This window comes from Panicum hallii, chromosome 7 (assembly GCF_002211085.1).
Source record: "Panicum hallii strain FIL2 chromosome 7, PHallii_v3.1, whole genome shotgun sequence".
Taxonomy (NCBI): Eukaryota; Viridiplantae; Streptophyta; class Magnoliopsida; order Poales; family Poaceae; genus Panicum; species Panicum hallii.
In genome coordinates this window covers 42,122,492-42,150,270 of record NC_038048.1, presented here as the reverse complement: position 1 = coordinate 42,150,270, position 27,779 = coordinate 42,122,492, and the positions used below count along the sequence as shown (strand labels likewise).

At 48.7% G+C, this 27,779-nt stretch overlaps 3 protein-coding genes across 3 annotated transcripts; all 3 read left to right on the top strand.

The window, feature by feature from the left end:
• The first annotated feature begins 226 nt into the window (after positions 1-226).
• Positions 227-2,658, top strand: LOC112901425 (cytochrome P450 87A3-like). Its single transcript, XM_025970341.1, has 9 exons — positions 227-447; positions 564-888; positions 981-1,127; positions 1,196-1,480; positions 1,549-1,644; positions 1,895-1,973; positions 2,129-2,235; positions 2,323-2,453; positions 2,568-2,658. Exons 1-9 carry the CDS (start codon positions 227-229, stop codon positions 2,656-2,658), a joined length of 1,482 nt encoding a protein of 493 aa, XP_025826126.1.
• A 12,548-nt stretch (positions 2,659-15,206) lies between these two features.
• Positions 15,207-18,942, top strand: LOC112900387 (cytochrome P450 87A3). The gene is made up of 8 exons (XM_025969219.1): positions 15,207-15,896; positions 15,989-16,138; positions 16,430-16,681; positions 16,774-16,863; positions 17,315-17,393; positions 17,519-17,625; positions 18,320-18,450; positions 18,549-18,942. The coding sequence occupies exons 1-8, from the start codon at positions 15,261-15,263 to the stop codon at positions 18,637-18,639; spliced, it is 1,536 nt and encodes a 511-aa protein (XP_025825004.1). The 5' UTR covers positions 15,207-15,260; the 3' UTR covers positions 18,640-18,942.
• Positions 18,943-24,757: 5,815 nt separating this feature from the next.
• On the top strand, positions 24,758-27,420 carry LOC112898847 (protein IQ-DOMAIN 1). The gene is made up of 4 exons (XM_025967148.1): positions 24,758-25,386; positions 25,970-26,146; positions 26,233-26,301; positions 26,387-27,420. The coding sequence occupies exons 1-4, from the start codon at positions 24,985-24,987 to the stop codon at positions 27,128-27,130; spliced, it is 1,392 nt and encodes a 463-aa protein (XP_025822933.1). The 5' UTR covers positions 24,758-24,984; the 3' UTR covers positions 27,131-27,420.
• Positions 27,421-27,779: the final 359 nt, after the last annotated feature.

Below are 27,779 nucleotides of genomic sequence, written 5' to 3'. Positions count from 1 at the left end.
CAACCACTAGTCTTCACAGCCTTTGCATTGCCTTATTCACCAAACCGTGGTCAATGTCCACGCTTTGCTCCGAGCCGTGCTCTTTACAACACCGGCTGAGCTTGCTACCCCAGGTACCCCGTGTTCTTAAATTTCCGGTGCGGTGTCCATGTGGAAGCTTTAGAACGCGCGAGCGTAGCACGCAGAGCCGCCGGCAGCGCGTGAGTTCACCCCCACGTCGCCGGCGATGTGCGCGTACGTGCGGCTCCCTGGCGGGGCGGCCTTCGCCGCGCTCGTGCTCCTCATGCTGTTGCTTCTCTACGCGGTGCACCGGTGGAGGAACCCTCGCTGCCGCGGCCGCCTCCCGCCGGGCTCCATGGGCCTGCCGCTCGTCGGCGAGACGCTGCAGTTCTTCTCCCCCGACGCCTCCTTCGACGTCCCTCGCTTCGTCCGCCACCGGCTGGCGAGGTACCCGTACACCTCATTTTGGGCCGAGGCGGCCCGATTAATTGGTAAATGGGCCAAACTTGTGTAGCATTTCCTATCTGAAATGTGCCCCCGTTGCTTTTCGAGTGCAAGCTTAGGTACGGCCCGATCTTCAAGACGAGCCTGGTGGGCCACCCGGTCGTCGTCTCGGCGGACGAGGAGCTGAACCACATGGTGTTCCAGCAGGAGGGGCAGCTGTTCCAGAGCTGGTACCCGGACTCCTTCGTGGAGATCCTGGGCAGGGACAACGTCGGCGAGCAGCAGGGTGCCATGTTCAGGTACCTCAAGAACATGGTGCTCCGCTACTTCGGCCCGGAGAGCCTCCGGGAGTCCGTGCTCCGCGACGTCGAGTGCGCCGTCAGCAGCTCCCTCTGCACCTGGTCGACCCTGCCGGACGTCGAGCTCAAGGAAGCCGTCTCCACGGTACGTAAGAGGCACACCATTGTGCGCAGCAAACACTGTTTCCAATTCGTCCTGCTGTTGATGATACGTGTCCGTCATCTCTCCGCGCGCAGATGGTGTTTGATCTTTCGGCGAACAAGCTGCTCAGCCTGGAGCCGTCGAGGTCCAAGGTACTGAGGAGGAGCTTCTTCGACTTCGTTCAAGGGCTCATCTCGTTCCCGCTGTATTTGCCGGGAACAGCATACTACTCATGCATGAAGGTACATGCTGCATTCAGCTGTGCCCGCGTATCAAGAATTAGATCCGCACAAGCTTGTATCATTTTCAGGGGCGGCAGAGTGCAATGGAGGTGCTGCAGGAAGCGCTGGAGGAGAGGAAGAGATCGGTGGAGGCGCCTGGAGGAGCAGGAGGCGACGAAAGGGCACGGCGCCGTGGCGACTTCTTGGACTGCGTCGTCCAGGAGATCACGAGGGAGAAGCCGCTCGTGACGGACAAGATGGCGCTGGACCTCATGTTCGTGCTCCTCTTCGCCAGCTTCCACACGACGTCGCTGGCGCTCACCCTGGCCGTCAAGCTGCTGGCCGATCACCCTCACGTCCTGGAGGAGCTCACGGTCAGGAGAACAAACTGTCTTTGATAGCCACTGATGCGATTGCGATTTGATTTTTGGATTGGATGCAGGTGGAACATGAAGCGATTCTGAATGACCGTAAGCCGGGCCGTGATTCTGATGGGATCACATGGATGGAGTACAAGTCTATGACATTCACATCCCAGGTTGTCGACTAGGATAAAATTTGGTTGAAAATTTACTGATCATTCTCATTCAGTTATGGTTAACTTTTATGAAGATACGTATACAGCTGCAACAATTGGCTTCAGATATTCAGTTATATACTGCCGTGGTGAACTGGGAACTTTCCGAGCATGCATGCATTTTACTCATCACAAACATTTCACGATGGTACAAAAGATGTACTAATGTTTAAGCTACTGCAATGACACGAAGATTCACACTATCTTATAGGTCATTAACGAGACTGTCCGGTTGGCCAACATTGCGCCAGGAATCTTCCGAAAAGCACTGAAAGAAATACAGTTCAAAGGTGATGCTGTCCTTGCACCCGGAGAGTCCTATCTGTTCCAGCAAAAATTTTGGACATGACTAATCATCTGGCAAATGATGCATCCTGACGTACGTTCAGACCATGATGAACAAAACCTGAATGCCATTTCTACTCTTGACAAACACTGGTGACAGGGTACACAATTCCAGCGGGATGGGGAGTGATGGTCTGCCCTCCAGCAGTTCATCTGAACCCAGACATCTACCCAGATCCCCTTACTTTTAACCCTTCGAGGTTCAAGGTTTGTAGATGGAGCCCATGTGATGAGCAGAACTGCATGAATACTCATATATCTGGTGAAATTGTTTTTGATCGTGCTCATGCTCAGGATAAACCGGAGATAAACCGTGGATCAAGACACTTCATGGCGTTCGGAGGAGGCCTCCGGTTCTGCGTTGGAGCAGACTTCAGCAAGCTGCAAATGTCCATTTTCCTCCATTTCCTTGTCACCCGATACAGGTACCATTTTCATAAACGCAGTTCGTCTGGGAGTGTGAACACAACAAAAAAAAGAAAATCAAATTCATTTTCCACAAGTGAACATGTTAGCACCTCTGTTTTTTCACATGACAGGTGGAAAAATCTTGGGGGAGGCAAGATAGTCCGAAGTCCGGGGCTAGAATTTCCTGATGGCTACCATGTTCAAATAAGACAGTGCGATTAGCCAAGGGCCCAAGACCTTACGTTCTGCTTGTAGTACGAAGTCGTAGAATGACTTGTTATTTACAGCAGACTAGCAGAGGCTTTTTTTTATGACATGAGGATGTCCCTTTTACAGTCTAATGACTCTAGTTCACTCTCTTTGTGCATACTAGCCATGAAGTATACAGAAGGAACAATTAGTGGTGGCGTAAAAGTACAATATAATTTTATAATCTGAAGCTTGAAAACTACAATAACTGCTCCCGAGGGCCTGATATGGACCATGAATCTACCGGAGATGCATATCAAAATTCTCAAGTGTGAATCTGGCACCTTCGTCCTTGCATGCATGCTTCTTGGTGCCAGAATGTGCCATATATATGTGCTCTATTTAAGTTTGTGAACGTGCATGTCGCTTGTTGCAAAATTAATAAAATTACCAAAGTTATGTGCAAATATTGTGCGTGCGCGTGTGTAAAATAGAAATACATGAAATTTGAAATAAGAGCTATACTAATAATAAGCATTATGTATACCTTAGTGGCTAAATTATGCTGTCATCGAGGAAAAAAACAAAGGCCTCGGTTGGGTTCGGACAAGCCGAAACCAAGTAGATTTTGAGAAAAGTAACTCAAGCCAACCTAAGTGATAAAGTGAGAGGGATAAAGCCAAGTGAGCAAATGGGCAAAAGTTCTCTCCTCCTAGTTCTAGAGCTCAATTTATAGGGAGGAGGAGGAGACGGTTGTTTATATTTATTTCATTGATGGGATAAAATATTACAAGTTGATACTCGGACGAAATTTTTAAAGGAGTCCCTGTCACTCACAAACTGATCTTTGGACGCTGCAACTAAATCCGTAGATCTTACAAACATATTTTTTTAGACCCTCTAACCTAACCTCTTTTACATAAAGTGGATCCTTAGCCTTAGATGATACCTAAGGCGCAGCCCCTAGCCTCCGGCGTGTGACCAAATGTGGGGATGTGCCGGTTCCATGACAGGTGATTTAAATATATTTCTGATACTCATAGATTCACTTGTGGAGCAGTGGTTATCACGTAAGTCTTACACACTGAAGGTCTCCAGTTCGATCCTGCGCAGCAACATTATTTTTTGTTCCCTCCCGTAACCCACAATGTGTGAACATTCGGACCCTCGGCGGGCTCACGGTGTGTTAGGAATATGGGCCTCCCGCATCGACGGAAAACACGACCCGGCCCAATGCATCCCTTGGACCACGATTCACGCGGCCGCAGCAGACCGGCCCGAACTTGCCTGACGCTTGGGTCTTGGGCTTGCCAGGCTGTGCAGGGCTGCAGCCCACTTGACCACGATCAGCACGACGGGGTGACACGACACTGACACTGTAGTCTACAGCCTCGCATTCCACCTCAAAATGCAGGTTTGGACAGGGTACTCCCAGCAGCTCGTAATCATGTTCAATTGTTCATCAACATGCGTACAACCTGCAGGCCATACTCGTTCATCTCAGTCGATCGAGCACACCGATTGCGCTGCTCAAAACCGCGGCCTGCATTGCTCGCGACGCCTGCCATGCCACATGGGCAACCCACCAGGCGCCGCCCACAGATCCATAGCATGATAGCAATCCCTAGTTCCGCGGGAGGACTCGACGCTTCCGAGGTTCGGTTCCATCTCGCATCTGACGACGAACCGAACCGAATCTGTACCTCCCCCCAGGGTCAGAGGGATCCGCGGATGCATGTGTGCTGCGTAACATGCGTGCGTGTGGGAGCTTGCACTCACGCGCTAGCTAGCTAGCTCGCTCCGTCAGAGATCACCATCGATCTAAGCTGCTAGCTCGTGCTGCACGCACGGCCTCAGATCGAGCTAGATGGCTCGGATCAGCTTCGTCGTCAGTGTCCTAGCTAGCCAGCTGCTTATTGGCGCGGACCACTTGTGCAACTTGTATGTGCCTGTTGCTGTGGATGAGCTAGCTGGCTGTCTAGCTTGTTCCGGAGGCTGAGCTTAGCTTCCAGCGCTTGGACATGTCGCAGCCACTTCACGGTGTCTGCACAGAGATCCATCCATCCACCCATCGATGTCTTGCGAAGTGTCAACCCATGCCTCAGCGTCTCCAGGCTAGGCCCATCAGCGCGCGACATGCAACTTGCGTGCGCCTAGCTCGTCTTCCACTCCGAGGTTTCCTTTCGACGGCCTTTTAACATCTCCAAGCTTCAACAAAGTGAGAAAGGCTGTCTGTGCTCATTAAAAAAAAAGACAAAAACAAAGGCCTTCTGCATTCAAATCTTTCAACTACTATCTCAAGTTCACAATTCACCAGCTGTTCTTCAAAAAAAAAAATCCACAAGCTACATTCCTCGGTTCTGACAACACGCATGTCTTCTGACACTGCAAATAGCCAGAGGCATCGCCACACCTGCACATTTATTATCTCAAATCTGAAATCTCGCTATAACGCGTATATATATAGGACAAGCAAATGGAGACGGAAACTGTAGGATAGCAGGCCACGAGTGGTGCAATTTGCCGCACATTGGCGAGCAGCCTAGCCTGGCAGTCTTGTCACATTTGGCCATCTCTGACAGCCGCCAACCCTTAGGATCGGATCGGATGGCCATGCCGTGGTGTACTGGTGTGGGGGAATACGGCGGTGAGGCAGTCGTGTGATCCTCGAGCCTCTCTGCTCCTGTGACCTACATATACGTCGTCTCAGATGTTGCAACCCTGTCCCCTGCTGACATCAGACATCTCTTCTGCGCCGAGCTCCAAACACTTCGATGCAGGAGAGAACCGCGTGTGTCGCCCTTGTACCCGCAAGCTCCAAGCCTCGCCAACGTAGCATGTCAGGCGCTGCCGGCCGCGCGAGCCATGGTTCTTCGCGTTGTCGCGGGTCGCCTTTACTCAGCGCAGCCTGGCTTACTAGCGACAGGCATGGGCCGGGGCCTTCAGACTTTAGCAGCTCGCCATGCCGATGCGTGCTGCACGCAGAACTGGGGACTAGTAGATACTACTAGATAGCAGCAGCTCTGCTTGTGCTAGCTGGCACGTATCTGGCTGGTAGCCTGAAACGGCGACATTCGCGAGCCCTATGCTAGCGCGCAAATCGAATGAGAGATCAAGGGATCGAGCGCCATGCTCGAGTGCTTCTCCGTGGCTGTGTGTACTCGACCTTGGTTGATCTTCAGGTCTTGGGTAGCCGATTTCTGAACCTGCAGCCAATAATGGAGCTGCGTATACGCATAGCTAGTACTGTTTAAATGTATAGTCAAAGACAAAGAGGCATGCATTCCGGTAATCCTGTGTAGTGTGTACTCTTGTCAAGCATTGCATGTGAGTACCAGGCGTAGGAGAAGCTAAGCTAGCAGCAGGCTACCTGGTAGCTCATCTGAACTTTTCAGTCAAAACTTTATGTCCACTCGAACAAATTAACCAGTCAAAAGATCTCCATGATTGTTGATGTTTTCATGTGTACCGATGACTGGAAGCAACTTTGAGGTTACGAAACTGGACCGAGCTTTTAAGTTTTAAGTAAGGTGATTTGTGTCTATTACTTCTGCAAAAAAGGATCTTGGTAGCCATTCAACACATATGTAGTTTGATCTTTGAAGAAATATAATCTACTTTTATTTTTTCCGTCAAGGGGGAATAAAAAAGGCGCATAAATTCAATCCTGAGGTTTTTTAAAACATTTTTCTATGTAATTGATGTTCAAACATTTTTCATTTTGCTCTTTCACAAAATAGAATCGGCAAAGTTACATGTGCCAGCAACTCATCAATGTACCGTGCTAGATCGACGGTCTGCAACGTGCCATATAAAAAGGTAGTACTCCCTTTGATCAAATTTTAACCCGTTAGAGGATTCCAGCCAGATATCAATAATACAAAAATTTATACATTATACATATTCAAAATATTGTATGCATGATCCGTTGTGAAAAATGCTTGATAATAAATCTTTTTATTTGGAATGCCATAATTTTCATTGAAAACATGTTATTCAAAGTCATCTTTTTTTTTAGAATTTAGACTATATCAATACATTAGATCGACCACTTGTCGCAACAGGAGAAAATTCCAATTTTCCAAGTTTCCAAGCTTCAGACTGTTGAATGGCATACAGCTCTCTGCTCTCAGCTCCAAGTCAAGTTTAGAGTTTATAAATTAAAATAAAGCGATTCAAATATATGTTTTAGTTTAAATTTTACTTGGAGCTGGAGTTGTGCACCATGCCTCCTGCTTTCTCCTTGCAGTTGCTTTGGCTGCGCTACTGCACGTGAGCCTGTACGTTCTTGGACTCAAGCGCACATGAACATGGCTGGTCGTGACGCAATGTGTATGGTGCACTGCGCGTATACATGGAGAGATACGTTAGAGTGCTTTGACTGGCCGGTCACATAGTAGCATACGTGCCCATTGCACGCAGACTGACAAGTTCAGTTTGACTGAAACCCTCTTGCGTTGCATGCATGGTTGCCTTGGATCTGCATGAAGGGAGAAAACTTGGGTACGAGGCAAAGGCGATAAGTAGTAGTCTAAACTAAACATGGCATCAGAGCAAGCGATCTTCTGTTCAGGAAAGCTTAAATTAACTTGTGCGCAGTCAGACATGCATGTAACCTCTTCCTTGCAGGCCTCTGCTCTCTGTGATTATTGTGTGCTAGCTGTACATGGCATCCAGGAGAAGTGCCCTCTATTAACTGCACGAGTGTTCGTTGATGCTCCCCGTGCTTCGCTCAACGGCACATGCTTTTCAACAATACCTAGATGCTCCACAAGTAGTTCAGACCTTCCTTGAGTTCACAGCCACGCACTGCCCGCCTTAGTTTTCCAGGAAGTTTGGGGCTTGGAGTTTCTATCTCCTCTAGCTAGTGCTAGCTAGCTAGCTAAGCTAGCTAGCTAGGTGTACCTGGAGCACGACGCCTGCGTGGAACCTGCAGCTGTGTTTCGTCCAGATACAATGCACATCAGAACGAAGTGATCTCGCACGAGCCCTGTCCTGACCTGACCTGCGTGACTATACAATGCACCGAGATGTCACTGAAAACGAGTGAGCAGGTGTGCAACGCGGCGAGACTAGCTATGATCGAAGACGCGCAGTCTTGTTGAGCCATCCTAATCACACTGCTGTGCTACAGGTTGGAGCCTGGATGTATCGGCATGATTTAATTTGGGTCCGAACCAAAACGATTCCCCTTAGTAAACTATCTCTAACTGGCTTCACCATATCCAGAAGCTAAGAGAGATCATGCGTATCCCTGTGCTACCGATCGAGTACCGACCAAAGCAACCGCGGCGAGAGAGAGGGGAGGGGGGGTGCGGGCACTGACCATTTCTTGGCCTGATCTCATAACCTTTTCATTCCCTCATGGAATCGCCGCAAAGATCGCGGCCGGGGCAAAGTACTAGGCTACTAGCTACGTGCTCATCACCTAGCTAGCTGCTGGCCGGTTTGTGTGTCAGATTGAACTTGTCAAGTCTCACTAGTTTAACAATGCTTTTAGTCCGTCGTACCTACTCGTAAGAGAGAGGCGATGGCTAGGCCGCGTATTGCAGCTGTTGCCCTCTGTTAGAAAAGGACAGGAGTGTGCATCTTTTTCAAGGTTTGCGATAATTCTCATCTTCATTCTTTATAGAAATTTTAGTGGCAGAGGTTTGCAGTCGTAACACCGCAGACTCTTAGTTTTACACTGTCAATTTACATCGGGTTCAACTAATAAAACTAGTACATCAATATGTGCTTGATACATATTGATAGAAGCTCGTGGATAAGGTATGACACATGGCTAATAAAAAAAATTGTCTTTGAGCACGCGCGCGCTCTCTCTCTCATGTTTTTCATATGATATAGTTTTTATGAAAAAAGTCCATATTACTCCCCTCAAATATCGTTAAAGTCTGGATAATCTCCTAAGCTGTTTCTTGATTCAATTTACCCCCTAAACTGTGTTATTTGGTCCACTTTACCCCTTAATAAGATTAATCTCTTTTATTTGTTCATGAACAAGCGAAGTCTTGAGTTAAAATTTTGCAAGATGATAGTATTCATTATAACAAATTTTAGAAAAATATGTCAAGAATTTTTCATCATTATTTTGATACGGTATGATACTTAATAATAAAGTAACCTTTATAATAGAAAATTATAGAAAAATAATGAAGAAAAATTTATAATATATTTTTTGACATGCACTGTGATGCCCACTACAATCCTGCAAAATTTTAAATTAATATTCCACTTGTATATGGAGAAATAAAAAATACAAATTGTATTAGGAGGTAAATTTAACCAAATAACATAGTTTAGGGGCCAAATCGAACCAAAAGATAGTTAAGGGGGTTATCCGGACTTTGACCGTATTGAGGGAGTAATTTGAATTTTTTTCCTTTTTTTATTTATTCAGTTATGTTAAATTTCATATATTTCTTTATAATGGCAGAGCTAGAGGGTTTAGATCCAGGTTTATGTGGTTACTTTAGGTAACTTTTTAACTATTGAAAATTGAGTAATTTTAAAATAAATTTGAGGGTTTACTTTAGCATGTTATTTTTTATAATGACATAGATGTGTGATTTAGGAACTTTAGACTATTTACGTAATGATCCCATGCATATTATTGTCAATGTTGATTAGAACAGCGAAAGGCCTTGTAGTCTAGTGGTTACAAGAGCTTTAGTAGCATCTCAGGTTTTTAGGTTCGACTCCTCGTGGGAACGAATTTTCTAGAATTTAACGGCGTTATACTTTTAATGGTAGGTGATGTTCCTGTCGACAGCGAGACGCCTGCGGTGACTTCATCAATCTTGACAATTTGCTGGCTCAGTCTTCAAAGATGCTCATAGAGGTAGAGTTTACGTATATGCGTCCATAGAGGTGAATGTGCGTGCGTTGTGAGTGTCTAAATTGTACTGTGTAATTAAAATAATATTGATTAGAATACGCTGAGTTGATGGCTCCGGATATTTCACGCGATCCGCCTAGCTAATAAGGAAACTCAAGAAGAATAGAGGTACCCAAAACCCAAAAATCGCCAAAGTCTGTGGTGGCCGGAGGGACCCGGCCGGAGACCTTTTGGCAATGAAAGGCACAGCGGATGCAGGTTCAGCAGACGTGTTATGTGGACGCGCTGCTGACGCAGAAGCCGTGTGTTCCCCTGTCGGTGGGAGCTCCAGCAGCGTGCTTCTTCCCACCCCGATACGTCTGAACGAAAAGGAAATAATGCCACGTTCCCCCGGCTGACTGGCAGTTGGAACCATTTCATCATCGTGCCTCGGACAGTTGCGGGCGTTTACTTACTCGATCCGCAACTGGACGGGCTAGCTACATATACGCAGATCTTCCGCCTCGAGAATCCATGCATACACTGCATACAGTACATAGACTTGGTTCGACTTCGATTTGACAACTACTAGTACCCATCGAAGCTATAATTCCCAAAAGTCGTTCTTGGGAACAACCAATCAGAGGCACGCCGTACACGCAAACTGCACAAACCTCCGCAGATCTCTGCTGCTTGCTTGCACCATCCGATGATCTGACAGTTGCTCGATAAAATTCAGCAAGAAAGTACCAGCAGCCAAGCAATACATGCAAGTGGTTCACTTGCAAACCCTGCGTGCAGCCGTTCGTTCGTCCACGATCCAGCCGCAAATTCTCTTTGCCCCTCTTGGCACATCTGCATCCGTGGCGCTGATCTGCTCCAGAAACATACTCCATTCTCCCGCTAGATCGTTTCCTTCGCCCGCAAGAACACACGCATGTTCTCTGCATCCATCCAATGCATCTGTCCGGCCGGAGCCTTTTCATCCCTCGCAATGATTCGGAGGTTGGGATCGCGGAGCAGATCGGGTCGTCGCTCCCCGCTGCCATCGTCAACAAGACATCAAGTGGACTCTCGTTCGCGCGCATGGAGGAGGAGAAGAAGAAGAATCTACGCTCGATTTTTCAACCCTGTCCGCGGCCGCGGTTAACAAACCAGCCACGCGAACAACGATCCGCTTAAAGAAATTGAAGCTAGGGTTTCGCGTCCCATGCGACGGCGGCCGCTAATCAATGGGCCACGCCCTGCTCGTGCTGCCGTGGACGTACGCTTGGCCAATCAGTGCTGCTAGCATCGCGCTCGGAGCCTCTAGAAGCCCCATGGCCATGGGGGTGGATCCTGGAACGAGAAAGTCCACTGGGAGCTCTGCGGCGCGAGCAATTTGCACGCGTTCACCTGGTGGACTGGAAGGGCTCATCGATCAGCGCTGTCCCGGTGCTGTCCGCCTGCCACTGGTCGTCGATGATCGAGCGAGAGATGAACTGGAAATATTCGCGGCGACTGGAATAATGATTATTGGAGAGCTGCTGCGAGTGAGTAGGCAGAGACCATGGAGCCTGCGCGACACGCATTGGCTCGACCCCGGCCGATCGATCTGGCTATCGTTTTCTTTGTATGTTGGTGAAAAGCGCGATCGATCGGGCTGAATTGTTTTTTTTTTTGTTTCCATCGCGATCCCGGGGAGAGCACGTTGCTAGCTAAGCTGCCCCTAATAGCGCCTGCATGTTCTAGACTTGAGGCTGCACGTCACGTTCACACCTGCCGTTCAAGTTAATCGTTTTAGGTATGCGTACGTGATCGCTGCATAATTAGGTGCACAGATCGGATCAAAGGTTAGTCATCATAAACTATTTGTTAAGGTTTTCGATATTTTGCTGCTACTATTTCTATATAGGGAAAAGTCCGATTTACACTCTCAAACTATCACAAAAGTTCGATTTCCAATCTTCAACTACAAAAGTGGATAAGGAGGGCTATCGAACCATCAAAACTGGACAAGTTTGGCCCTTTGGTGTTTTCGAATGTGGTTTTGTCTTCTTTTTTTAAAAAAAATTCTAACTAAATCTAAAAATCAAAACTAATTCATTTTAAATCAGAAAAATATGAAAATAGTACCAATATTTTTCTAAAAAAATATAACCTATCTATTATTGCCCTATTTGAATCTTATTTATTAAAAAATAATAGGCATAATTACGAGCAACCAAATATTATGAATATAAAAAAATTGGATCTGAATAACTAACAAGTAGAGTGCCAATAGATAGGTTACATTTTTGAAAAAAATTAATACTCATTTTGCGTTTTTTAATTTAAAATAAATTACTTATGAATTTTTTAATTTAAATTTGAATATTTTTAATTTTTATAAAATGAAAAAACACCTTCAAAACCAACCAAAGGGCCAAATTATCCTGTTTTAGCATTTGGATGGTCTTTACTATCCGGTTTTATAATTGAAGGTCGAAAATCGAACTTTTATGATAGATTAAGGGTGTAAACTGGACTTTTCCCTTGTATATATTATTACGGTACATAACATAGCTAAAGGGAAGAGACGAAGTCGTTTAGGAAGATCTTGAAAGAAGTTCATCTTCCGCAATATTGGCCGTCGATCACCTTATTTCTTATACCTAGCGGGATAGGGCTATTAAGATCCTAGTTCGTTTTGGTTCTAAAATTAAACTCCCCGCCTTAGCATTACCCGATTGATGGTTCTCCACGTCTTCTGTGATCGGCGGTGTCCCTGCCACATCACCTCCGCAACATATTGTTTGGCAGTCACCTTCCTTACTTTTTTTTAAAGGATGCACCTTCCTTACTTTGGCAAGCAATGATGAAACACATCGTCTCCCTCCCAAACCGAATCAGCTAGCCTCCGGTACCCAAGATGGGAAATCTCTGCATTTTTCAGGCGATTGAAAACCCAGTAGTCTGTGTTTCTATATCCTCAAAAATCCACTTGGGAAGGCGCAATGGACGTGCAGGAGAGTGCCCATTCATTCAGCATGCAGAGCAGCAACATTGCCCCAATAAGACTAGCTCTCCGCTTCTCCACACCACAACAGGATCCCAGTTTCTGAGCCTCCCTCCATGATTCGGACCCCTATTCTTCAGGCCCAATATTCTAATCCCATAGGCGAAGCCAAGCCCTGTTTCGCTGTTGCTCATGTTACTCTCCGCAGGGGGGGCCACTTGCTTGTATGCGGCACGCGTGCGGCCTCGCTGTTTCGTACGTCCCCATACGGAACCCGAACACGGTGATGATCTGTTCTGTACTGTGCTGCCCAGATGCGTCCAGGAGCACGTACGCGTGTTCCCAGGTTCATGCATTTTTTTCCTGCTCTGTTTTCTTGCGCTCGGAAACCGCAAGGAGAGCGGGCTCGGGAGAACCGGTGCCGGTGCCGGTGCCGGTGCCGCGGGCTCCAGTGCACCGGCAAGGCTCGGGAAAAGGCATCCGAGACCAACTAGAACGAGCGTTCTGCGATGCCTTTTTCCAGCAAGAATCCCAGCAGCCACACGGAGAAAGTGCCTGAATCCTGGCTGTTCTCCTTCCTGAACTTGGTCATGTGCTGCAGAAAGGTGGGACAGTGCTACTGTGCTAGTAGTAGTACCAAATGGTGCGTTCAGCTGTTCTCTGTGTCCTTTTCTTTGCCCCGTCCTAAAGTGCCATTTCTCTAGTTCTGCTATGCTACGCGCAGAGCACTTTGTGTTAGAGAACAAGGGTCTATTAGACGGCAAAAAATGGACTCCTGAACGGAAATGGCAACCACAGAGCATCACCAGCTTTCGTCTGAAAAAAAAAGAGCATCACCAGCCGTGTCGAATCTACTTGACACATCTGACGGATTTATGCGCCAAGTACAGCGCCCATGACCTCTTCAGCTGGTCGTTGCTCGCTTCCAAGAAGATTCAGAAACTGGATTGATCTGCTTTTTTTTCTTGTCAGAGCTGGATTCAGGCTAGCTCCGGATAGGATTGTTTAGAGCCGAGGAACGTAATCTATATACTGCCTAGATAGCTGGCGAAATAGTATACAGGCACTGATGAAACCATGAGTATAGACCTTAGATTGTGACACGTAGTGTTACAGCCGAGAAAAGAAGCAGGAAAAGGATCGATCAAAGAGATTGCGAAAAAAGTTCAGCTGTGGACTCACTTCTAAGCCCACACGGAGATCAGATGGGATTGGCGCGTGCCGGTGAATATACAATCGGGTTGTTTTGTGATAAGCACGTAGGCCACGGATCAGAAAAATTGTGAGTTCAGTTTCTTATGCTTAAAGCTCACAAATATTGACTGATGACTACATGACTGCGAGAGCTCTGAAGCAAGTGCAGTGTCTGCAAGGAGTGTACTGCACTTTTCATGTTTGCTAGCAGTACGTTTGGCTCTAGATGATGTAGGTAATAATAACAGAGCCTTGCCAGAACATTAAAAAAAATTACAAATCTGAAGCTGAGAAGTGATCACATCACCAGCTGCAGCGAATGGCTGCAGTACGGCACTGCTGTTCCATCCTACCGCACACCAAGCAAAATGGGCAGCATGCTGTACAGCGCCCTTCCTGAAGCCGAGGCTGGAATCTCGTGCTCCGATGGAACGAAACCATGGAGCACTTGCCCACGCGCTCTGCATAAACAAAGGCATCGCCTGGCACCGAGAGCGATGGCAGAATAATCCATGGTCCGGAGACACGCCCGGCAATACTTTGCTGTTCTTTTCTGTACTAGTATATCCCTAGCCAATTCCAGCCAGCTCTCAACAGCCAATACGGGCGCCAGGGGAATCGATCGCAGCGAACACTAGCTCCTCCGCCGCAACCGCGGTCTACCACAAATGAAATAAAGGGAAGTAATCATAGGTGCCTTGAATGGATTGGAAATTACATTCCTGTCCCTGTGTGCTTCCCAAGTAATCATAGGTGCCTTGAGTGTAGGCTGCTAAACCTCAGGGTAGATCAACTACTGGTTTGAGCTTCTTCTACGGAAAAGGGTGTCTAGGGAACATTGATGATCGTACTTTTTCCATAAGGGTATTTAGTACGATAAATCAAGTACAACTAAAACAGTGTATATCAATGAAAAACATATTTACTCGATGTCAATTGATTGATATTTTGTATATTTGTCTATTGAATTCGTGAATGCTCCTCTAAGGCCAAAAAAAAATTACTAGAGTAAAAAAAATTCTTCTCAAGATATTTTTTTTCCGCTTAAGTAAAATAAATGTCCTGCCAAATTGAATTTGTGAATGTTCTGCCAATTGAATTTGTGAATTTCCTTCCTAAGAAAAAAGTTCTAGGTTCATGAAAAATGCTCCAAATTTAATACAAATGTCTTAAAGTTGGTCTAGACAATACCATGTAGATTAGATAGTCCAAAATATATCCAAGGGCTAGTTATCTTTTTTTATATATTTTCTTTTACCCAAGCCACCCGTATCTTCAATATAACAAGCAATTCTCTTGGTGGTTTCAAAACTTTATCTATTTGTACAAGACAATTTTTTTGCAGATAATTAGTGAACTTTCATAAACTAAATTACCATAAAACTTACCAGTCCTAAGCTATAACAGTACTGTTAGAAAATCCAAGGTATGTCACTGCTACATGAGAAGGGCATATGCGTAAATAACAAATGAAAAGGAGTACGCATATTCTTTTTCTTTCCCTCACTTTTTTTTAGGGGCAAGCCTTTGCCGCGAGGTGGTTTATAAAAGGCAATCCCCCCAAGCCCATACTCCCACAAACCCACACATAACCCCTCTCCTCCCTGCCTCGCTAGCTGCCAGTCTCCTCCTCCTTCCCCTTGGCACATGCAACCATATCTTCAGCTAGCTTCTCTCCGCCTCGCCACCACCATCCCTCTCTCGCGGAAATTATATACCGCGAACCTTCTTGTCACCTCGGAGGCCATGGATTCCATGGCCTATATAGCGCTCTGCGCCGCGGCATTGGCGGTCCTCGCCGCCCTCCTCCGTTGGGCGTACCGGTGGAGCCACCCCAAGTCCAAGGGCAGGCTCCCGCCGGGCTCCATGGGCATCCCTCTCCTCGGCGAGACGATGCAGTTCTTCGCGCCCAACCAGACCTGCGACGTCTCCCCCTTCGTGAAGGAGAGGGTGAAGCGGTACGGGAGCATCTTCAAGACCAGCATCGTGGGGCGTCAGGTGGTGGTGTCGGCGGACCCGGACATGAACTACTTCGTGTTCCAGCAGGAGGGGAAGCTGTTCGAGAGCTGGTACCCGGACACCTTCACCGAGATCTTCGGCCGTGAAAACGTCGGCTCCCTGCACGGCTTCATGTACAAGTACCTCAAGACCCTCGTGCTCCGCCTCTACGGCCAGGAGAACCTCAAGGCGGCGCTCGTCGCCGAGACGGACGCCGCGTGCCGCGGCAGCCTCGCCGCGTGGGCGGCGCAGCCCAGCGTCGAGCTCAAGGAAGGCCTGTCCACGGTAAGCATGCATTGCAGCTAGCCTGCTGATGCCATTGCCAGCTCGCTCGTTGTTTGTGCCCACATTGACGCGGATTGCTGCTTGATTTTCAGATGATATTTGATCTCACCGCCAAGAAGCTGATCGGCTACGAGCCGTCCAAGTCGTCGGAGAGCCTGAGGAAGAACTTCGTGGCGTTCATTCGCGGGCTCATTTCTTTCCCTGTGAACATCCCGGGCACGGCCTACCATGAATGCATGGAGGTAAAAAAATGCGGTGACTGCGAATTCATCTCATCAGCATAAACTGAAGAAGAACAGCCCTCAAATTGCACCATCTGCAAACAGTCTGCACATGCCAAACCCATAAACTAGCGAGCACGCGCGCGCACGCACGGTTGTACCAAGCCTTATAGCTGCGCACGTACATTATTCCTTTCATAAATTCTCAAGGAATAATATTTATCTTCACCAAGTTGAATTCTAGGTTGGACAGAACAACATTTGCAATCGAGTTTTCTAATCAGTTTGCGCCGTTGGATGTACAAACAACAGGGTCGGAAGAACGCGATGAAGGTGCTGAGGAGCATGATGAAGGAGCGGATGGCGGATCCGGAGCGGCGGTGCGAGGACTTCTTCGATCACGTGATCCAGGAACTCCGGAGGGAGAAGCCGCTCCTGACGGAGACCATCGCGCTGGACCTCATGTTCGTGCTCCTCTTCGCCAGCTTCGAGACCACGGCGCTGGCGCTCACCCTCGGCGTCAAGCTCCTCACCGAGAACCCCAAGATCGTCGACGCGTTGCGGGTAAGCAACAAAAAAGCCACCAACGGCAGCCAGGAGAAATTGAGCGGCAATTCTGACGGAGCAAGCTAACTTTGCCATGCGTGGTCGAGCAGGAGGAGCACGACGCGATCGCCAGGAACAGGAAGGACCCGGATGCCCCGGTCACGTGGGCCGAGTACAGATCGATGACCTTCACGAACCAGGTGAGCCTAGCCCCTGACCGCTGCGCCCCTAGCTTGCTTACCCTAGTCCTTTCGTACGAGCACCTGCACAAGTTGCATCCTGAACTTGCCAACACAGTATAAACCAGTGGCCAATCGAGAGTTAGCAGAACAACTGTGCAAGAATCTTGGGAGCCCAACGCTAGCTGCAGCCAGCAACTGCAAGTCTGCAAGCCATAGTTCGTGTTCCCCAAACAGGGCCGGCTCAAGCTTCGAGGTTGATAGATAATCTTACTTAATTAGTGTACAAGAACCACAAAAGCTCATTGTTAATTCACCGCCGAAGATTAATAAAGAATAGAAGGGAATCAAAAACTTGAGGCCGTGATTTCGCCACAGTACAGAGTTCTGAAGTAATCTGAACTCAAGTGCACTTCTCTGAATCCGGCAAGTGCTGAAAAACTGACCCCCACCGTTCTCTGTGTCTCTGAAGGTCATCATGGAGATGGTGAGGCTCGCAAACATCGTGCCGGGGATTTTCCGGAAGGCCCTGCAAGACGTTGAGATCAAAGGTACACATCAGGAATACCATCCTGCACATGCAGCGGCGTCTCCTGTTCTCGTATAAGAAAATGCTATCTCCAGCAAATTGCCCTAGAGCTCAGTTTTGTGCTGTGTTTTTGCGGCGTTGGCACAGGCTATACGATTCCGGCGGGATGGGGAATCATGGTGTGCCCACCGGCTGTGCACTTGAACCCTGACATATACGAAGACCCGTTGGCGTTCAACCCATGGAGGTGGCAGGTTCGTCTTCTTCAATATCTCAGCAACCGCTAGCGTACTCTGCATCTTTCATGTCAGCTTTAGGGTTCTGGGTCACAGGTCGTTCAGCTTGTTTAGGTCGTCAGAGATTGTGTTGTTTAGTTCTATCTAGGGAGTAGGAAATGCTATGATCTGATCTGCTCACCGAACCTGCATATATTCTCCTCGCCATTAAAACGGAAATCACAAAGGGGAATAATTTAACCAACTGCAAAAGTCTCCAATAATTGGCAGAGTGATTAATTAGTATGAGATCTCAAGGCTCTGATCCCAAGTACCAACTTGGCCACGGAGATCAAGAAGGAATTCGGTTGGTGTCCGTGGAGTTCCTGAACCATCGCCGAAGCTTCCTTCCCGAGTAGTTTAACAACAAGGTCAAAATGGCAACAGATGAACATGGTCTGGCTCAGTAACAAGAGACAACCGTGCAAACGTGCCAAGTATATAGGCACACAGAGAGCCTCTGATTGTCTCACTGTCTGACAATTGTTTAATTGAGTGATCGGGGTTTGCAGCTCTAATCAGACTGTTTCTCAATTAGGTAGCTGAACCATGTGCTATTCACCGATCCCGACAAAAGATAAGAATGAAAATAGTAGGAGAAAGCATTGCATTTTCTGTATAGAGAGGAATGCTCGGACATATTTAGGTCCTAAATTTCTCCTTCTCTGAACAGAACAAGCCTGAAATCACCGGCGGAACGAAGCATTTCATGGCATTCGGAGGTGGCCTTCGGTTCTGCGTTGGGACCGATTTCAGCAGGGTCCTGATGGCGACATTCATCCACAGTTTGGTTACAAAATACAGGTAATATTTCTCACATCTGCTATATCAATATGAGTCTGTATCTTGTGTCATCAAATTATGATGAAATCTGAAAGATTTTTTTTTTCCTTTTATGCCAGTTGGAGAACGGTAAAAGGCGGGAACATAGTCCGGACCCCTGGCCTCGGCTTCCCAGATGGATTTCACATCCAGCTTGTCCCTAGGAATTGACCCTATTTTTGATCTCTGACATGTTTGGTTCATCGAACTGAACGCAAGATTGCCTGTGTAAAGATATCGACTTTTAGGTCTCTTAGGGACAACAGCAGCAAAGGATGGAGAATCGTATACATAGTCTAGTGTTAGGATACACAACCCTAGTTAGAAGTGCAGTCATATTACCAAGTCCTGCCTCTGATCCTTGCAAAGGGGTTTTTGTACTTTGGTTGTCTGTTTTCCATGTGGTTAGTAAGCTACCCATGTGTTGTATGTATATCTGATCATACATGTCTAATGAAACAAAGAGTACTGAAAGATGTTTGTGGGGTCGAGCGAAGAAGCTCCATTTGTTCCCAGTTTGTTCAGATATTGTAGAGGTTAATAACTGAAAACAGCCTAGTCTTCAAGACAGCACCAGAAGTAACTAGCTATTGAAACGCTGTAACATCTTGGGGCAGGATGACAGCTACCTTAACACAGGATAATCCTCTGCAGTAAAAATTTTGCATGGTGCGGACAACAGGAATCCGTTTGGACTGCATAAGATAGCAATCTTAGCAACGATTTGATACAGCAGTCTCAGATCGCCACAATTTGTGTGTTTTCCATGTAATCAGCCAAATACCACAGGTCAAGCTTGATCTCTGAACAAGATCTTCTCCAACTGAAAATATTCCAGACATTGGTTTGCTATGCACTTTTTCTGACCTGTTTACCGTTGGTCATCTTTGCTTGCTTCACTGCACAACCCAAGGAGCAGCTAACACAAGCCGCAGTGTTATTCAACTCTGATGATGTTCAGACTTGATAAAGAAGGCTGGACAAGTGGAGTTTTGTTATGTGCTCAAGATGGATTTTCTGCAGACATGCCAGCGACAGGATGTCCCCCGCGGGAACATAATCGGGGGATAGAGATCTCGTTATCCAGCGGCTCATCTCAAGCGTTTGATTTACTCATCTCGTCTGACATGATGACTGTATGTAGCGTCGATGTGCATCTCGAGGCTTTCTCTGAATTTGCTGCGTAAATAGATGCCCCCCCTACCTTCCTTCCAGAAGGCCCTCGTGTTGATCATGCGGTACTTGCGGTTAATTTGAAGCCAGTTTGACTGGTGTAAAGGCCGTTGTAGCAGATGCAAACTTGGCTTCCTTATTGATTCCGAGATCTTTGTTCGCTCGCTATTCTTATTATTCTTTTAAGTGGTGGTAAGTGATGTGTCCGTCGATAAGTAGTCGTTTGAGGTGACTTCGTCAATCTCGAGGATCAGCTGACTCAGTCTTTCAGAGATGCTTATAGGGTAGAGTTGCCTATGTGTATTTTTTAGGATAAGTGTGAGTATGTATTTGTGAGCGCCAGCATCTGTGCTATATTTTAAAAATTTCGATTTGTTCGTAGTTCAGACCAAACTGAGATAGTGGCAAGATGTGTAGCATGGTTTCACTGTCAGCATGCCACCTCCTGTGGAACTTCTGTGAATAAGTGAGGCGCCCAGATTTTATCAGTTTGGTTTGGTCGTGTGCTGACTCCAGTTAGTATAACCGAGATGCTCAATCTCTACTTACCTTTTTTAGCGGTTCAAGCTCAACTTACCTGGCGGTTGTTTCCAGCAGATTCTCCTTGTGGAAGAAAGGCCATGCTACGCTGTTTGACAAAGGCCTAGCCCATAAGCCCTTCCATCGCGAAACATGGACCGAAATAGAACTAGGCCGCAAAACGGCCCTCTTATCCTGACAACCCGCAGCCAAATCAGCGTACCGTTACCGTCAGAACAGGCTCAGCTCGCGGCCGTGGTTGGTTGGGTAGGCACAAGCGCACAGCACGGAGCGAGCGGAGCTAGCGGGACGGGCGGCTCTGGGCGGTCGGTGCGCGACGGGGTAGGTGTCGTCGCGACCTAGCGGGGTAGGGGCAAAGCACCAAGAGTCTTCAGAGGTGGGTGGGAGTTTGGGGGGATACGGGTGACGCGACCACCGTCCGCCGGCTCAAGTTTTGTCGCCGGAACCGGCAGAGGCAGCAGCAGGCTCGGTGACGGCAATCACGCGCTGTTTGCGTGAGCTCCGTGGGCTGGGGCACCGCACGTCCACACGTCCCCTTGCCGTTTTGTTCTTTTGGCGTCGGCACAACCCGGTCAGGTCAGGGTGAGGCCCCCTGTTCGGCCGCAAAATCCCAAGAACGACAGATTTTGCGTCCTCAGGGTCGTCAGCCTTTCTGGAGCCACCGCACTTGGGAGTCAGCCAGGGGGGTAGCTCTTGCCGCCCGTGTTCCTTATCCACGCTCAGGGTAGAAAGGGCATCAAAATACATAAGCACTGCAGACTCTCTGCTGCAGAGTAGTTCTGAAGATTAGGCTTAGCCATTTTTTCAAAAAAAAAAAGGCTTAGCCTGGCTTGCTCGAAGTCAAAGACATGTATTGTATATCCAAGCTGAATTGGATTGATAGACAAACTAGTTGATTAACACTGCACTTATCTTACTGTGGTTGTGGTACCACTACCACTCGAATTCTGCACTCTGCACGACTGCACGCATGGATCAGGCAAAGGCCATGGACCAAAACGAGGTGGTGCTCATGGAGTCATGGTCTGCGCAGCAGAATACCCGCAGTGCCGCCGCTAGTACTCATTAGAGCTCGAGTTGGCTTCGATTTGGCTGTCGCTTGCGCCAGCGGCAACAGCTTTTGGAAATACCGAGGCCGAAACGGGGATCGCTCAAACTGTCAAACAGGCCATCAGAAATGATGGCCCCCGTCTTTCGTGACGGAAACTATCCAATCGTAGCAGCATTGCTTTTCAAAAGAAGAAAAGGAAAACAAACTATCCATCGTAAGCAGCAAACCAACTTTTAATCGATACCCCTCTCGGCTCTCACGATCATAGCGCGACGTACAGTGCTACAAGTTTGGTGGCAACAAGTGACAGCAGGAACAATAGTTCAGCCCGCTGCCGACTACAAGAGTTTGCTATGTCATCTAAAGTTAATATTGTAGTCAACAAATATAATAGATTGGCTATTATGTTGGCTAAAAGAGTGTTGTGTAATTAATATTAGACCCACTTGCATACTCTCATTCTCTCACCTCAGTCTAGGAATTTGTGCTATAGCCAGTTATGAGCTGGCTACTATCCTACAGCCAGCTCCTTCTCTCTCTTCTCACTTCTCTCCTCCACCTCAGCATAAATATAATAAAATAAAGCTTATAGCCAGCTGACTAGTACTTATTGTACCTGCTCTGAGGGACCCGCCGCAAGGCCGCGGTCGAAGTTAGATTGCAGTCAACTATGTTCCCTTTCACCCTAATCGACGACTTTATTTCAAAAAAAAATTGTCTAAAGTGCATCCTCTTTCCTTTGGAAAAGTAACCGCATTTTGGGCCTGAAGGCTGCAGCCCATCTTGAGGATGGACCGGGCCTCCGCTGGCAGAGCCCGACGTAAGGTGGCGCCATCGCCGCCAGCAACGGGAGAATCCGACCTGGCAGACCCTGCCGGCCCCACATGCCAGGTAACGAAACGCACGCATCGAATCCGGCAGTCCGTCCACGTGACCGTCCCCTCTCCCGCCTCGCCCTGCTCTGCTCCTCGTCTAGCCTTTGGCTTGCTCACGCCACCACCCTCCTCCCATGTCAGGCTACGACGAATCGATGGATAGGCTCCCCGCCCTGCGCGGGTAGGCTCGTGCTGTTTCCGGGGCCAAAAGGCTGGCCGCCTGGCACAGCCCCCGTCACGTCCCGGCGCCCTAGCGGGTACGAGCGCCCTAGCCCCTCCACCCTCACGTCGTCAGCTTCCCTTGCCGGCCCAGAATGCCAGCAGAGGACGAGAGCGAGAGCCCCAACGGGAGGCCGGCGCCCGGCTGGATGCCTGGGTGCGGGGGACGCGTGGCGGGCGGTGGCGGGACGGCCGCGGGGGATCCGACGGGCGTGCGCTGTTCGCGCCACGGGAGGGATAGACGACGCGCCCAGAGGAGGAGGAGGGCGTCACGGAGGCGGCGAGTTTTACTGTTGCTGCTGTGGTCTTTCCGCTGTCATCACAGTGGGCCGTCGAGGAAATGTCTGACCCCGGGGATCCGAGTTGTTCGAGGGGAGGAACAGTAGAGCAGGGACGGGGATCTTCTGAGGCGCGGGACTCTCGAGCACGTGTTTCTTCTTGGCTGAACAATGCTATGCCACTTGCCACGGTTCGGGTGATCTTGGCTATGAATGTGGTTCACCAGAAACAGACTTAGGGTGTGTTCGTTTCCTGAGGTCCAAAGTTTAGAGGAGTCACATCAAAAAAAATCTTGTCATTTAGAAGTATTAAATAAAGTCTAATTATAAAACTAATTGCAGAACCCCAGTGCTAATTCGCGAGACGAATCTAATGAGGTATATTAGTCCATAATTAGCGGATGATTGCTGTAGCGTCACTGTAGCAAATTATGGATTAATTAGGCTCATTAAATTTGTCTCGCGAATTAGCATCCAGCTGTGCAAAAAAATTTATAAACAGATTTTATTTAATACTTTTAAATAGTAAGATTCTTTTTGATGTGATAGGTCTAAAGTTTAGAGAGTAGAAAACGAACAGACCCTTAATCCATGGCTGAACCATGCTTGTGGTGTGACAGACATGTTATTAGTAGCCACATCATAAGCAATGCTAACAAAGAAGTGCATTAATTCTGATCATCATTCTTGAAGTAAATTCTCTATTGGCTCATGGCATCATAGGGCTACACAAAATGCTCAATTATTTAAAGAAAGGTTAAGCAGATAATTTGCCAGCGCCTACTTGGATTTTCAAGCAACGGACCAATTCAATTTGCATTTATACATAAGAAAATTAAACCCTAGCAGCTTATTCACACCATATCGGTCTATGGCTCGCAGTGGTGGAGTGATAAACAATACCGCATCTTTACCATTACTTTCCCTCCGCCTCTTATTATTTGACCACAATTTTTCACATCATGAATCGCGGATGCTCGCTCCATTCTTTGCAACCTTCCATTACGGCACTTCCTTAGGACGGATTCCCCATTATGGCAACGCACTGTGGCTGCAACACTTACCAGTCTATAACCAACCTACTTCAACATGATGCTGATCCTAAACCGTGCGCCACCAAATATGAAATACATCGGCGCCTCGCTGCGCAAATTGAGATGAAGGCTTCACATAATGGGTGAAACTCTTCCTCACCTTGGGCCATTTTACTCTACTACACTTTGGAATACACCTCATAAGTTAGTCAAACGACGATCATTGTAGCCATTGAAGCTGTAGCTCAACAAAGATGTAATGGTGAGGTAGACGAGCATCCACTATATGTGACATAGGACTGCAACATGCGAGAAAGTGTCGAATATATTAATTTATGGAGAAAGCAGGTGTGGTTGCATAGCCGGGAGGGAGACACATGGTATTAGGATTTTGCAATAAGCCACAAAAAATGAATAGTTAGAAATAAGTGATTTTATTAGCTATCTTTTATGTGTGTGTGTATTAACTGATGCACCTAGTTTGATTTTGTATCCAGTTCATAGTTATGAACTTAAAGAGAGCCTTTGTCCGTATATCTATTTTTTTAAATATAGTAGTTGTAACATTTGCAGCACTAGCAGATCCTAGCCACTATAATCATAACACCGCGTCACCACGTGTGTCCAAAATCCCTCAGCACTACCACCATAGTAACATTAAACCTAGACATTATCGTCACCACGGAGGAAACGATTGCTAGAAAAAATAGCCTTAGCCTTATCAAGTGTGGAAATTCAATATATTTATCATATAGTAGAAAAGTTCCTTAAAGATCAAGATTTCTTAGAATTATGATCTAAATTTTCGCATGTGAAATTAGTGTGTCTTTCATTTCCAGCCTTCTATCAAACCCCCTAATTTGGCAGTTAATTATATCTCTTGTACCGGAAAAGCACAATTTCTAGCAGCGTTTGACCAAGGAGAAAACAGTCAGCCCATCAAACACCCTGCCGGCCGGCCATGCCACCGGCGGTCGGCGGAGCAGAGGATCACCACCCCTATTGTTTCCACATGGCCCCCTCCAAATAAGTGTAATTCCACAGTTTTACCGCCCCGCATTAAAAACGCTTCAACAGTTTAGCACTATCGCCCCCGAATAGTATAAACAATTCGCCCAGAGGGCCCCCACCGTCTGAGCTTCCTCTATAAGACTAGCCCCGCTAATCCTCCACTAGACTCTTCCTTTCTCCCTGCTGCCCCTTTTGCTCTTCTCGGTGTAAGCGTGTGCGCGTTTCACTGCTTTGGTTTCATCTCCCGCTCTTTCTTTCCCCCCACTGCTCCGGCCTAGTGCTGGAACGAGGAAACCTCATGCAGCCGCCGGCCGGGGAGCGGTAGAGCGTCGGAGATGGGCTGGGCGCCCAGATGGCTGCGCGGGCTGCTCGGCGGCGGCAAGAAGGCCGCTGAGACGAAGTCCGTGAAGGAAAAGAGGCGCTGGGGGTTCGGGAAGTCCTTCAGGGAGAAGGCGCCGGCGCCGGTGGCGGCGCGGCCTCCGACGCCTCCTGTGCAGCCCACGGCGACGCCTCGCCGCGGGTACGCGCCGGCGCCGGATGAGGCGGACGACGAGCAGAGCAAGCGCGCCATCGCGGTGGCCGCGGCCACAGCGGCGGTGGCAGAGGCCGCCGTCGCCGCGGCGCAGGCGGCCGCCGCCGTGGTGCGGTTGACGAGCAGCGGGCGGTGCGCGCCGGCCGCCGCTAAGCGGGAGGAGTGGGCGGCTGTTCGGATCCAGGCCGCTTTCCGTGGATACCTGGTTAGCTTCTCCCGGACTCTTTCACTCTTCAGTTACTACATGTTCTGTGGAAATCCCAAAAAAAAACAGCTCACCTCTTTTAGCTTCATATCTAGAATACAAACTGTAAAGCGGAAGGAGGAACGTTTCTTTTCTTCCAAAAATCACTTGTTTTGCTTGGTGGAGTAGAAATTTCTGTGTTCCTGTTCCTGTATAACGTACAAGTTGCTGTGGCAACCCCATCCTCTCCAGCTAGGAGAAGCCACGTTGAGTCTCTGCTCTGTAGTCTGCCATCGTCTTTACTGCCTCTAGCCTCTAGGCTTCGTTTCTGGAAGCAAGCTTGGCATGGCCATGGCCGCTTTAAGCATTTAACTCCATTTCCTTAACAAGAAATTGGGAGGCCTTTTTTGCCGTTTCCACCTAGTTTACTGCGTTACTGTTCTTGGATGGTGCTAGCGCCGTTGGCGTAGTAATGGCGGTGGTAGTTGGCATGACAGCCAGCCAAGTTGCCCACCCCTGGTTTACACTGCAGTTGTGAGATGCCCATGGCCACGGGACCATTACTGATTAATCCCTCTGCTCCTGCTTGTCGTTCCGCGCGAAGGCGAGGCGGGCACTGAAGGCGCTGCGGGGGCTGGTGAAGCTGCAAGCGCTGGTCCGGGGCAACATCGTGCGGCGGCAGGCGGCGGAGACGCTGCGGTGCATGCACGCGCTCGTCCGCGTCCAGGCTCGCGCCCGTGCCTGCCGCGCGATTCGCTCGCAGCAGGTCGCGGCTCACCCGGTGAGTGAAGATTTTGCTTGCTGGCTCGCAGCACTTGCCTGGTGTGTTCCGGGCGCGTTCTAATTCTTCCTCGATGTGCATTGCAGGATCCGCCGACGCCGGAGAAGTACGATCAGGCGGGTGCCCCCAGGCACGGCCGTTCCGGCTCTCTAAAGGTCAGCGTTTGAGTGTTTCCTTTGATCCTCGGTTTCTTGGGGCATTGTGATCAGGCCGTGACAAATTGTGTGGTGATTTGTGCAGGGGAGCTCGTCGAAGACACCGGGTAGCGAGAGGCTGGGCAGGGAGAGGTCGGAATCTTGCGGGAGGAACTGGCTGGACCGGTGGGTGGAGGAGAGGTACATGGACGACGAGAAGAACGCCAAGATTCTTGAGGTGGACAACGGCAAGCCAGGGCGGTATGCTTCCAAGAGGCGCGGCGGCGGCGGCAACCACCACCAGTCGCCGTGCTCCACGATGACGTCCGACCAGAACAGCCGGAGCTACGCGACCATGCCGGAGTCGCCGTCCAAGGACTCCACGACCGCGCAGCAGTCCGTGCCGAGCCCGCCGTCGGTGGGCATGGGCGAGGCCCTGAGCCCGCTCCGCCTGCCCGTGGACATCGCCGAGCTCTGCGACAGCCCGCAGTTCTTCTCGGCGACGTCGCGGCCGGGGAGCTCCCGGAGGGGGCCCTTCACCCCGAGCAAGAGCGAGTGCTCCCGCAGCCTCTTCGGGGGCTACTCCGACTACCCCAACTACATGGCGAACACGGAGTCGTTCCGCGCCAAGGCGCGCTCCCAGAGCGCGCCCAAGCAGAGGCCGCAGTACGACAAGTCCAGCTCCCTCCGCAAGGCGTCGGCGGCGCAGGCCTGCTTGGCGGGGCCGTGCGCGCCGACGGCGGCCACGGCGCAGCAGAGGCCAGCGGCCTCGCTGCACGCCAAGTTCACCAACAAGGCGTACCCGGGCTCTGGCAGACTGGATCGACTCGGCATGCCCGTCAAGTACTGATCCTATTATCCTACCAAAGCTGCTTTCAGGATAAAGTGGTGTTGCTTCTTGAGCGATCAGTGTCTCAACTCTGTTGATGAAGTAAAATCTACTAGTGGTTGTTAGGTTTCGTGCCTTCCTGGTGCTGTTACCGTCAACAGTTTTCTGTTTCTTGCTTTTTAGTAGCGAAGTGTAAGTTGGTTGTAGCTGCCCTGTAATACTTACTATCTGTGCTTTAACAGTTTAACTGCTAACAACTTCCGTCTGCATTTCCTTGCTATACATATATATATAGTGTGTGCTGTTAATCTGGTGATGGGATTTGTTGTTTTGCTGCAGTGCTGTGCTGGCACAATGCTGATCACAAATGCTTTTCATGATGAGATCTTTAGCTCCATCCTGTTCTCCATACGTCCTATCCATCCCCAATCAGTAGAGTAGTCCTTATCAAAAAAAAAAAATTGCTTACAGCATCGTGTAGCTAACCAGCATGATAAGATTCTTTTGCCACTTTCAGTAGTACTACATTTCACTAGAAAAAAAAGCTTATTGAGCAAAAAAGCGTCTCTAATTGCTTTGTCCATTGGTCGGACCCGTTCGCTTGTTTGTCCCGGCCGGTCTATCTCGGGCGGGCCTATCTGGTGAGCTGTGACTTGTTTTAATGCCACTA

Bases quoted from the DNA above. Each gene is read 5' to 3' on its own strand.
- LOC112901425 (XM_025970341.1), top strand. From the start codon at position 227: ATGTGCGCGTACGTGCGGCTCCCTGGCGGGGCGGCCTTCGCCGCGCTC. The intron at 889-980 runs GTACGTAAGAGG...CTCCGCGCGCAG, and splicing joins TCAAGGAAGCCGTCTCCACG to ATGGTGTTTGATCTTTCGGC. The intron at 2,236-2,322 runs GTTTGTAGATGG...GCTCATGCTCAG, and splicing joins TTAACCCTTCGAGGTTCAAG to GATAAACCGGAGATAAACCG.
- LOC112900387 (XM_025969219.1), top strand. From the start codon at position 15,261: ATGCAACCATATCTTCAGCTAGCTTCTCTCCGCCTCGCCACCACCATC. The intron at 17,626-18,319 runs GTTCGTCTTCTT...TTCTCTGAACAG, and splicing joins TCAACCCATGGAGGTGGCAG to AACAAGCCTGAAATCACCGG. The intron at 18,451-18,548 runs GTAATATTTCTC...CTTTTATGCCAG, and splicing joins AGTTTGGTTACAAAATACAG to TTGGAGAACGGTAAAAGGCG.
- LOC112898847 (XM_025967148.1), top strand. From the start codon at position 24,985: ATGGGCTGGGCGCCCAGATGGCTGCGCGGGCTGCTCGGCGGCGGCAAG. The intron at 25,387-25,969 runs GTTAGCTTCTCC...TTCCGCGCGAAG, and splicing joins CCGCTTTCCGTGGATACCTG to GCGAGGCGGGCACTGAAGGC. The intron at 26,302-26,386 runs GTCAGCGTTTGA...TGATTTGTGCAG, and splicing joins GCCGTTCCGGCTCTCTAAAG to GGGAGCTCGTCGAAGACACC.